Here is a 12,301-nt window from a genome sequence, read left to right as displayed (position 1 = left end):
GAAAACAGCAACCACCAACAGCTATAGAAATCTTTCCTTGTTATACTCGAAGACACTGGTATTTCTGTTATACTCGAAGACACTGGTATTTCAGTTATTCACAGTTTACAGTTAAAAGTCCCACAATTACAGGCCTATTCCCTTTAATGTAGGCCATTAGTGCTGTTCTATTGTACTCCTTCTTCAGTCCAAAATCAAGTACGGTTAATCAAGGAGTAGATACAGTCCACGAGGGATTGCTTAATTCTCCTAAAACAATCACTGCCAATGGCATAGTCCATATACCTACTCAGGGTCAGCTGCTGCACACCTTTAACAGAGTAAGATGGTACCAGCGTGTTTGAGATGATAATAGTGTGTTCCCCAGCTACCATCAAGAGTAACTGGATAGTTAAGATAAAAGCACACAAACACAGAACTGTTATATACAAAAAGTTTAATTGAAATACCTGTATAAAAAATATGATCTCCATACATTTCACACTGTTAAACAGAAGAAAAAAATCCAAATCCAAGCTGCATAAATGCAACCAGATCACAGAAACACAGCTATTAAAATAAATTAAGGTTTATGACTCTGCCACTCTACCTTCCAGAGCCAATGCACGGAGACTGTACACTGTCAATAATTTAAAACCCTTCCAAACAGCATTACTTTACATTTCTGGTACAATAATACCAGACAAAAGGCATACTGACTAACTTTAGAAAGTCATTCTATTTCCCTTAAATTAAACTTTGTACAACAATTTCCCATCTTCCAACAAAAAACTGATAAGGTCAGAATTTTATTTTTTTTTTTTAACAAAAAGTTAACAGGAATGCAGAAAAAAAGTGCCATGGGCAAACCACTAGAATTCCCATGGAGAGAAGGAGGGGAAAGCACAGTGTTGAATAATTCTAACCAAATAAATTAACCAAATAAATAGCCACAGCTGAAAACTGTGGGAGGTCTTCTAAATTCCAAACAATAAATAATTGTATAGTACATGGGAAAAACCAAGTTTACATAAACACATTATACAGGTATGGAAAAAAAAAAAGTAAAAGTCCTTGAATATTGCATTGATTGTGCATTCATCATGCCCATACATACTTTAAGACTCGCAGGGTGACAAAAGGCCAGGGGGAGTTGAGAAAGGGGCTTCTCATGCCCAATGGTAGAGATGATAAAAGGAAACATGAATAAATGTTTCTGACAAAGAAGCCGATATACCTGTTCATATTTCTGTGCAGGCTATAGGAAATATTTTGAGCAGCAGAGGTGGGTTCGATTTGGAAAGGGGGGGGGGGGCAGAGTGAAATGTCTGTGTTCAAGTATTCCATCACCAGTGGATGGGACTACTTCATTCAATCACCGAACAGGTTCTCCAATGCATCATAGGAGCTGCTTCCTCCAGCACTGAGTCTAAAGGGAGCAAATTCCTATAATGAACTGGATCTTCTTTGGACATAGACAGCTCAAAAAGAAAGTCCCACTGAAGCAGCTTTCAAAAAGGCACTCAAAAGCAAATAAAATCTAGTCCAGGCTCTATGAGAGCAAAAAAGTTTACCATGTATTCAAGAGGTCACTGCTTTCTTAATAAGGTCAGTCTTTGACTAAGTACTGGCCTGCAACTCCCAAACATCAGCGTTTCCAAAGGAAATCTCTCATTCCAAAGCAGAAACCAGCAAAGGGGGAAAATAAAATCAAGTCCCTCAGACAAAGATTCAACTACAGAATAATGAATGCATTTTTCTAGCCCCTCCTATGTATTGGCAGCAGCACTGTGGTCTTTCTGCTTGTAGCTCCCCTCCCAGTGCGAGGTCCTTAGTATTTCACAGACTCTCATTACTTGAACTTGTGCTAGATACATCAGTATCAAGGGTCCGTAGCCTTATGTCACAGTCCTCAGACTTCACTACTTCAGATTTGTGCATCCATTGATGGTCAAAAATTTGCTCAAGTGTTGGTCTGTCTGAAGGCCTCAGTGAAAGGCACCATTTGATCAGCTGTTGACATTCTGTACCAAAAAAAAAGAAAGCTGTGTTAGACTAGGAAAGTAAAAAAAAAAGACAATCCCAAGCAATAAAAATCCACCCCCGTACAAGCTCAAATGTACAGGACTATTTAAAAAACCCAAAAACCAAAAAAACCACTTGACCCCTATAGAACTCACCAGGTGAAATTCTTCTCCTGAAGTATAATCGTCCCCTCAAGATTTCTTCATCTTGCTCGAAAGGGATGTCTCCACAAACCATATCATACAGCAGAACTCCCAGAGACCATACTGTTGCTGACCGCCCATGGTATCTGTGGTATCTGATCCACTCTGGAGGGCTGTACACTCTCGTTCCTGAAAGCAGGGAAAAAAAAAAATAGAGTAAAGGTTTAGAGTGCTTCCCCGTTGTTCAGCTCCTTCTGGTAGGCCTAAATTAAATTCATAAATTTGACATTTGGGAATTGAAAAAAAAAAAAAAAAAAAAAAAAAGCTTTCAATTTTTTACAGGCCAAAGCCATTAGCGGTGTAATTTCAGGTCATCTGCAGGGTTACACCATCAACAGACTTGGCCCATCCGGTTGTGCTGTTTCGTTGCAAGGAATAACACAGCCCCATCAGCTGACTGTTTACTGAGGCGAGCTCCCTTTCACTGACCACGTGGCGTCTGCACCATCACACCAAAAATAGACACAAAAGGACAAAGGGGGCTGGCGGGGAGGAGGAGAGGGCGACAAGAAGGTGAAACTCAGGTCTGCTCGCATTACATGGAGCTAATCTGCTTTATCCAATTCCACAGGCAGTAAACAAAATAGGGCCGCTTACGATTTCTGTGTTTTTAAGGCCCCCCTCGGGCTTCTATGTGGCAGTTTTTCCCAACCCGCCTCCCCACCCTTCCCCTCCCTCCGGTGCCCGCGGGCTCCTTGGATACCAAACAAAACGGGGAATTCGTGATGCCGAGGGTCACGTGCGGCAGGGCTTCGGGTTTCACAACAAACAGATGTGAGTGCGGCAGCTGGGGGCGGGGGAAACGGGGGGAGCGAGGCCCCGTTACATCAGTCACACTCCAAGGACTAGGGGAAATGCTCTCTCTGGTCACACACACTGGCTTATGTTCAGCTTTCCCAACCCTAAAGCATCGACCCCGGCCCTGAAATCTACATCAAGTCATTTTGAGGGAGCACACTTATCCCCATCGCTTTAAAATCTGCAATGCGGGATTTCCAGGACACTGCCGGAATGGGAAGGGGAGGTACCGCTCCGAGTTAAAAAAAGCACCGCATATAAAAATTGCATATCCACACATGGAAACATCCGACACTGGCAAAGCCTCCATGTAAACAGATCGCCCTCTAGGAAAAAAACCCACTTTTTCCAAGACAGGGAAACAGAAACTGCTGCGTCACTGCATGGAATCGCTTTTTTCCTACGCAACTGAACACCCCTAAGCTGCTTCGGGTCCACAGGTTTCCGTTACCGGTAGACCTGATATGAACCCCCGTGTCAGGCACACTGCTCGCTGCTGCCAGGCACCGGGAACGTTCTAAGCGGCGGTTCTAGGGCGGGCATCACCCCAGAAGGGGAGTACGGGTCTGCCCTCGGCATAGGGAGGACACGTACCGTCGAAGTCGGTATAGACTGTGTCCTTGAGGAGGGCTCCCGAGCCGAAGTCGATGAGCTTCAGCTCGCCTGTGCGGAGGTCAACCAGCAGGTTCTCGTCCTTGATGTCCCGGTGCACCACGCCGCAGCCGTAGCAGTGGCGCACCGCCTCCAGCACCTGCCGGAAGAAGCCGCGGGCCGTCTCCTCGTCCAGAGCGCCCTTCTCCGTGATGAAGTCGAACAGGTCCTTCACCAGCTCGGGCCGCTCCATGATGATCAGATAGCCGTCGGGCCGCTCGTACCAGTCCAGCAGCTTGATGACCCCTCTGAAGCCGGAGCCCACCTTCTTCAGGAGGACGATCTCCAGGGGCACCATGACACCGCTCTGAGCAGAGAGAGGGGGGGCGCGGGTCAGCGGGGGGGCGGCGCGCCCCGGGGCGCCCCCTCGCCGAGGGGAGGGAGGTGGGGAGGGGCAGGAGGGAGGAGGGCGTGCATGGCGGGGAAGGAGGGCGCGGCCGACGGGCCCCCCTCCGCGGCTGCCGCAGTCCGAGGGGCGGGCGCGGCGCTGCGGCGGCGAACCCCCGCCAAATTCCCTCCCGACGCAGAGGCCGCGCCAGCGGGGCGGGCCCCGCCACCCACACAATGGCCCCGCCGCGGCGGAGCTCCGCGGCACCCCCGGAGTCCCCCCCGGCTACTTACAATCGTGCCCCACTCGGTCACCCGCTCCTTCACCACATGCTTCACGGCAACCTGCAGAGCGGGGAGAAAGGAGGCGCCGTGAGCGGCGGGGCGGGTTCAACCTGCGCTCCGCCGCCGAAGGGCCGGGCCGGCCGCGCCCGCCGCTTCCCGCGCCCCCAGATTCCCGCGCCGCGATCCCGCCCGCCACCCCCGCCCGGGCGCCCCGCTCCTCACCGGCAGCCCGTCGGCGATCCTGCTCCCCGCGTACACGGTGCCGAAGCCCCCGCTGCCCAGTACGGAGCCCACCTGGTAGACTTTATCAAACGGCTCCTTCTCCACTTTCACTGGGGAAACGAGAGGGAAACACCCGCGTCAGTGTCCGCAGCCGTGCTGCGCCCGAAATTAAAAAAAAAAATAAAAATTAAAAAACCAAAAAAAGCCCACAAATGCTCTGCCCAGCGGACGCGTACCCTGTGCGCTGCCCTGATTCTGACCAAGGCTTTTTTTTTTTTAACATATTTTCTTCTTCAATTAAGGAAAAAAAAAAAAAAGAAAAAAGAAAAAGAAAATAAAAGCCCCAGATGCAGCTCCGGGGGCTGCGAGATTCCGGCCCCGGCACCCCGGTAACGCGGGGCCGACCCGCGCCCACCGGCGCGGCTCTGGCAGGGGACACCCCAGCCCCGTACCTGGCTGGAGGATCTTCACAGGCAAGTGGTCCATACTGGGGCTGCAGATGTGCGCCAGCGAGCCGAACTTGGAGAGCAACATCTTTCGAGTGGGGGAAAACGGCGAGTCCTCGGTGGTGGCTCCGCCGGCGTCCTCCCGGCTCAGCGCTTGGCGCGGCTCTCCTCGCTCCGGAGCCGGCGGAGGGCGGCGGACCGCCGATATCTTCTGCGCAGCTCCTTCTTCGGTCGGGAGCGGGCACCGACGGAGTCCTGGGCGGGGGGGGGGGGGGGGTCCCCGGCGGCAGCGATCCAGGCGCCGGTCGCACCAAGTCCTCGGGAAAAACGCAGTCAGCGAGCGCGCCGCTCCCGCGCTCCCTCTTCCACCCGGGGAGAGCCGCTCGGGGCGCAGGCAGGCGCAGCCAGAAGTAGAGCCCTCCGCGGAGGCAGGCGAGTCCGGGGGGTGCGGGGCCGCGCGTGGAGCCCGCCCCTGCGGGGGCCGCGGTAGCAGGAGCGGGCTGGGCGCCGCAGTAGAGCCGTGGCGGACGCAGGACCGACCGCGCCGCCGCCGAGCTGCCCGCGCGCTTCTGAGCCGGCGGCGCCGCCGAGCCGCCTCTTAACTCCCAATATTTTGGTGCGGGCACGGTGCGGCGAGCGCGCCAAGGATATCCCTCCGCGGGGGAGGGGAGGGGGGAACACCTCTCCCCACCGCCCCCGCCGCCCCCTCCCCTCCGCGCCGGGGCGCCCGCGGGGCGGCGGCCGCGACTGCAGCGTCCCGTACCCGCCCCACCGCGCGGGCGGGCGCGGGGAGGGCGGGGGGCTGGGAACTACTTGTTTGTAGTAAGCGGCGCGCAGAGTTACACCCTGTCTGAGAGGGAACGCATCACACATTAGCGGCGAAAAAAAAAAAAAAAAAAGGACGGGGCGGGGGGAGATCCTTCGGCGTGCGTTAGCGCCGCGCGCGGCCAATCGCCGCGCGCCCTTTCAAAGGGCTCCCGGTGCGGCCAATGGGGAGCGCCCTCATTTGCATGCGGCGGCGCGCGGCCGGGCGGTGGCAGGGCGGGAATGCCGCGAATGCCGCGGCGCCGAGCCCGCCCCGCCCCGCCCTGGGCTGCGGGAAGGGCGCTGCGAGCCGAGCCGGGCTGGGCAGGACAGGACTGCCGCGGCCGGGGCACACGCCGGGGCGGGACCCCAATAGAGCCGGGGCACGGTGGCTCCGCGGAGCTGGCCTGTAGTGTGCGTAGCCCAGGCGCGGCGGTTCAGCCAGCCGATGCTCCCCAGTTGGCACGCGGCGCTCCCCCGTCCTCCGCGGCGGTTTCCCCTCCCCGGCGCTGCCCCCTCGGCTCGGCGCAGCCCGGCGCCGTGCCAGCGCGGGGGGACGCCGGCGCCTGCCCTCCGTGCCTGCCTCCGTCAGTCACCTCCCCTGTGCGGAAGCCCCGCGGGGCCGGTGCGGCGCGACGGCGGGCGCCGCAGCTCCGGCGGCGCGACTCGGCTCGGAGTAGCTCAGGGCTTCTCTCCGCTCCCCGTCCCGACGAGGCGCCGCGTCGGGAGAGGGCACGGAGCTGCTCCCCTTCCCGGCGCTGCCGTCTCCGTCCTGCCCGCCCCGCCCCGCAGGGGGCGCTGGATCAACAGGAATGGCGGCGCGGGCGCGTCTCGCCGGCGGGGCTCGCGGGGGTCCCCGCGCCCGTCCCGTAACGGCGGCCGGGCCCCGCCGCTGCTGGGGGAGACCGAGGCGGCTGGGGGAGCCCAGGGGAAGAGGGAAGCCGGGGGGCATCCGGAGGATCTTGGCGAGCGTCTGTCCAGCAAAGCCGTGGGCCACTGCTTTAGATATTGAGTGCGGTCCTGGGCGGGCAACAATATCTTAATCTCCAGTAGCTACTGAGAGCCCGGCCCAGACGCGAGTGAGCGCAGGGAAGGCGCTCAGCCGGGGAGCACCGCGACGTCTGCAGACAGCCCCCGGCACCGCCACCCCTGTCACGCACCGCGGGCCAGGTGCACAACAGGAAAAAAATGCAGATATCGGCGCTTCACGGGGATCCCCAACGTGAGGGTGTTTTTGGACAAGCACTTGGCAGCCCTTCCCACCCTGAGCCTTGCAGTTGGCATTGCCTGATAATAGTAGTGCTGTAATCTCAGGCAGTCGTACCCATAAACAAAGCAAGGACTTCTAGGGAGAGGTAATTTCTTTTATTAGATTAGACCAGCTGATGTAAAGGTCAAGTTTTCAGGCGCGATTTCAACCCTTCATGTCCCAGAATGTAGTTTTTGAAGCTAGATCAGTTGGACTATGAAAGGTATCACCCCTCTTGCGGACCATGGCATTTGCAAAGGCTCCAAAAAAAAATCATGGAGTTTATTGAGCAGCTGAAGAATTCAGGAGCTTTCATGTTTATGAATTAATTTTTTTTTCTTAAAGCTAATGATTTGGATTTATCAGATAAAGCAATAAGAAAGCTGCTTTTTTATATATTATTATTTTTATTTGCATTACATATCCTGCCTTTTGGCTGTCTCAAATCACATTAAATAAGTTTTTAGCAAATTTCTCCCAGTAGTGGTATAGGCATGCTATACTTATGTTTAATTGCTGCTGAAATGTAAACAACTACAAAGAGTAGATTTCGTGATCTCACAGTACATGTTCCAGGCTTCTTTTAAAATATTTAGCTGTATCTGCCTTTTGCTGTAACCCTTGTCAGTGACTTGTTATGAGTATTGTTTTAAATGGAGAGGAAGTATTTCTCACTTCCAAAATGAAATCTCAAGTTATTGAAATAGAAAATATTTTTAAGTAGAGAGAACTGGCATTAAATATTAATATGTGCAAGTGCTAATTATTTAGGGAATTAACACTGCAAGTTGATATTAATTACTACTTTTTTACATGGCAAAACATGAAAAATCATGCATATATCCTAGTGTGCAAATGTAAAAACATTGAGCCTTTTCATTCCAACTATATTTGGAATATCTTAAATCAATCTTTGTGTTGCCAATCTGTAGTAAATCAGTCATACACTTGCCTTGAACCCGTTCAGGAAAATGATACAGTTCCCTCGAAATCCTGTTGAGTTTAAGCTACATCTTCTTCAGCTGTGTCAGCTGTAATATTTTGAGTCGAAAGAATATGGCATACTTTTACACATCTACATTTGTAGCAAAATGCTAATTAAAAATTCCATGATCAATTCTGGCATTGATGTAACTCCCAATCTCATTTGTATTTTCGTAACGGTGTAAAAGGGAGTTTATTACGTATCTAACATTAAATAAAACAAGGTAGTTACTGTAAAAAAAAAGTGATAGGGGGGTATTTGTTCTTCATCCACTTAATTTTGGCAGACAGACATTTAACTTGTATACAGCTACAAGCATCTTGGTTTGACAGAATTACAGATGGATCCCAGACATGGAATTTACCCTGTCTTTACACATAAGCCTTTCATGGGTTTGTGGTGCTCCTTTGATCTGACTTGGAACATGCAGTTCAGTGGTTCCAAACAATTATAGTTGCAGAAATATTTTATAAACTAGTTTTGGCCATTTTAGTAGTGGCTTTGCAGCTATAAATGGAAAATCATTCATGGGTAGGATGCCAGTTTGCTGTAGAATTCATATTTTCTGTGCAACAGTCCCCAAGAAGGAGTGAGTTTGTCAGGCATAGAAACATGGAAGAGCCATGGGAGTTTCTACATTCAAGCTACCTTTTAATATCTGTGTGGAACTCAGTTCAAAGTTTGCTATGGCACATCATCACTAGATACTGCTCTGGTGACATTAATGGGCTCTAATATATACTTACAACCATTGTAGGTCTTCTGGACGGAACTACCAAAATACATCTGGTCATATAATAAGAACATAAGGAATGTTGCTAAGCATGCTCTGGCAGTAAATGCCCATTAAAGTTGATAAGAATATTGGTATTCCTAGGTCCCTCAGCCTCCTTATATGTCAAAGCTCCTAGCTAGCTTAATAACCCTTCGCTCAATTCTCTTCAGTCTCTCTTTTATTTGGCAAGAGAACAAACCGAACACAGTGCTCTAGATGTGACTTCATATGTGCAGAACAGAGGGCAATAATCGTGTCCCTTGACCTGCTGTCTGTGGTCTTGCTAATGCACTCCAAAATGTGGTTACTCTTCATTACAACAAGCACACGCTGCTGACTTTGTTGGTTTGTGGTCCACTGAGTCCTCTCTTGCAGAACCGTTAGTTCCAGCCTGCACTTCTCCATAACTGTATCCTGTCCCAGATGCAGAACCTTGGCATTTATCTTTTTGGAATTTCAATTCCCCTGATTTGGCATCACCTTGTACTTCCAAAGGGTCTCATCATGCAAGTCACAGATGAAAACTTTAAATAATATCAGCCTGTGTTTTGATCCCAGGAAGTACCCCTTGGAATCGCCGGCAAATTGGACATGAAACAGTTATTATCTACCCCTTGAGGCCTGTGATCTGATCAGTTTTTAACCCACCTTGTAGTCCAACTCTATCTGGATGCTGAAACACCATATCAAAGGCCTGGCTAAAGAAAAGAGGAACAATATCTACTCTAACCTCACCCAGAGAGCCTGGTAATGTAGTTGTAGAAGGCAGAGTAGCTAAGCACAGTTTGCCCTTGGGAAATTCAAGATGGCTGCTCTCAATAACATTTCTGTTGTTGTGGAAATGGAAATGATTTCCGTGAGTACTTGCTCCATAGTTTTCTCAACAACTGAAAGAAGGTTGATCAGTCATTCATCACCCAGATATTCCTTATTACAATTTTCTAAGACAGATGTAACATTTTTGCAGTTACTCCTCAGATCAGTGACCTTTCACAAGGGAGAGAGTGCCCTTCCAATGACTTCTACTGGCACACTTAGTACTCTCAAATGTATCCTGTCCAATCCCATGGACCTGTATGACATTTCTAGCTTGTTTAATTAGACCCTGACTTGTTCCTTCTACTTGACATGGAACTCTGGGAGGCCTGCAGGCAGACTGTGCTGGTAGATACTGAGACAAAGTGAGTACATGTGTGCTGTGTCACAAGGTCACCTGCTGCATTCAGCAGGGGGTCTAGATTTTACTCAGTCTCTCATTTTGCTGTGAAAGTGTCCTTACCCATGATGTTCTTCATCAATTTTAACTTCACAGAAGCACTGGCCCTCTAATTCCATCCCTGTGCACCTGGCCAATGCTCCTGTATTCCTTCTCATCATGTGCCCACTTCCACTGGTCCCATATTCTTCCTTTCTGTTGTTGAGCTCAGTCATATACACACTGCACTGCTAAGGAAGGCTCCTGCTGTAGCTGCTTATTTGCTTGCAAATTAGGATGTATAACAGATATGTCTGACTCTGCTAGATCAGTTGTTAGGACACTTCTTTCAACAACTTCAGTGTTTTTCTTTTGACCAGTGTGTCTTGTGAAGCCACAACCTCTCTTTATTTCTTTCCATTTAAGAACACACTGCTAGAATTAAGAATGGTTAGAGAATCATAGGATCATAGAATATGCTCAGTTGGAAAGGACCGATCAGGATCATTGAGTCCAGCTCTTGGCCCTGCACAAGACACCCCAAGAGTCATACCATGTGTCTGAGAGCGTTATCCAAATGCTTCTTGAACTCTGTCAGGCCCAAGCCTGGTGCTGTGGCTACTTCCCTGGGGAGCCTGTTGCATTACTCAACCACCCTCTGGGTGAAAAACGCTTTTCTAATATCCAACCTAAACTTCCCCTGACTCAGCTTCATGCTGTTTCCTTGAGTCCTGTCATGGGTCACAAGAGTGAAGAGATCAGTACCTGCCTCTCCACTTCCCCTCATGGGGAAGTTGTAGACTGCAATGAGGTCTCCCCTCAGTCTCCTCTTCTCCAGGCTGAACAGACCAACTGACCTCAACCACTCCTAGTACCCTTTCCTCTCCAGACCCTTCACCATCCTCATTGCCCTCCTTTGGATGCTCTCGAATAGCTTAGTATCTTTTTTATACTGTGGTGCCCAAAACTGCACACAGTACTTGATGTGAGGCCACCCCAGTGCAGAGCATAGTGAGAAAATCACTTCTGTCCGCCAGCTGGTGATACTGTGCCTAATGCCGCCCAGGACACGGTTGGCCCTCCTGGCTGCCAGGGCACTGCTGACTCATTCAGCAGAAAGATGTTGACATCTCTATCAGTAATTGACCTTACATTTCCACATATGGCACAATCTTTCCTCTTTACAATTCAAAGTACTGAGTGCATTCAGTCAAAGTTGACTCCTACCACTAAGCATTAGTGAGACCAATACTGAGGTACTGTTAAAAGAAGTTGAAAAACTGAAGAGGCTTTCAAGGAGAATACAAGGTTTAGGACCAATGTCTTAAAAAACGAAGCTCTAGTAGCTCAGTCTGTTTTGTTTCTTTGATAGAAGGTTAAGCAGTAACCTTTTACCATCACAGTCTAGAAGTATCTACAATTTTTTTTTTCTTTCCCAACCTGGTATTTTCTAGCTCTGTAAGTCACACAGGAGGTTTCCCAGCCTGGGAACTGAGAGAAAACAACAAACTGTAGGAGTAAAGTACAGGCAGGTAACAGAGGCTTACTGTGGATGTAGCTCTCTGTTAATTGAAGGCCTAGTGTTGAAAGTGGATTTAAAATAAGAAGATATGCTCATGTGTAAAAAGAACTTGCAGATTTCATGCAGAATTTGCATTAGATACCATGACATTGTATCAAGGGAAGTCAGACTAGAAAGTCTCTGAATCGTTAATATTTATGACTCCAAAAGCATGGCTCTGCACAGAACTGAGTTCTCAGGACCTCATCTTCCACTGTTATGCAGGTGGCACATTGTGTTCAGTAGAGAAATTGCACAATTTCAGCAGCTGTTTTCCCTGTTTCAAAAAGTGTATTAAAGAACTAAAGTGGGATCATGGAAGGGTAATGAGAATAAATGAGGATATGGAAAAAACTCTTGTTTGAAAAATTAGGCCTTTTTTCACTTTGGAGGGAAGATCAAGAAAGAGGGCACAGTAAAATAATGGTCTAAGTACAGTAGATCAGATGACTGCGTTCTCTCTCATTTAACATGAGCTGAGGAACATCAAGTGGAATTAAAAGGTAACTTTCAAAACTGATAAAAAAACCCAACCTGTAATTACCTCTACATATAAAACTTGTAATTAGGGCATGGAACTCACTGCCAAGTCACAAAGGCCAAGAATGTAACAAGATTAAAAAGAGTGTTGTATTTTTAGTGATAACAAGAATATTCAGAGTTATAATTGGAGGATAAAAATAGCAGAAGGGCTATTAAGTCTCAAGTTTCAATGTGGAAACCAACTTTGTCTTGTGGAGTGAGTTGATACTGCCATTGGCAAATCAATGAATAAAGAATGTAAGTGAGGAGTAAT

General features: G+C 49.5%; 1 protein-coding gene across 1 annotated transcript; it reads right to left on the bottom strand.

Moving 5' to 3' along the window:
* Positions 1-419: 419 nt before the first annotated feature.
* On the bottom strand, positions 420-5,442 carry PIM3 (Pim-3 proto-oncogene, serine/threonine kinase). The gene is made up of 6 exons (XM_051795951.1): positions 4,943-5,442; positions 4,491-4,600; positions 4,278-4,328; positions 3,600-3,963; positions 2,160-2,336; positions 420-2,003 (listed from the first exon to the last, which is right to left on the bottom strand). The coding sequence occupies exons 1-6, from the start codon at positions 5,022-5,024 to the stop codon at positions 1,819-1,821; spliced, it is 969 nt and encodes a 322-aa protein (XP_051651911.1). The 5' UTR covers positions 5,025-5,442; the 3' UTR covers positions 420-1,818.
* Between the last annotated feature and the right edge of the window lie 6,859 nt (positions 5,443-12,301).

The sequence above is a fragment of the Manacus candei genome, unplaced genomic scaffold (genome assembly GCF_025592945.1).
Source record: "Manacus candei isolate 608988 ecotype Guabito, Panama unplaced genomic scaffold, ASM2559294v1 h1tg000043l, whole genome shotgun sequence".
Taxonomy (NCBI): Eukaryota; Metazoa; Chordata; class Aves; order Passeriformes; family Pipridae; genus Manacus; species Manacus candei.
Note: the sequence above shows the minus strand (reverse complement) of the source record. Positions and strands in the feature narration are given on the sequence as shown.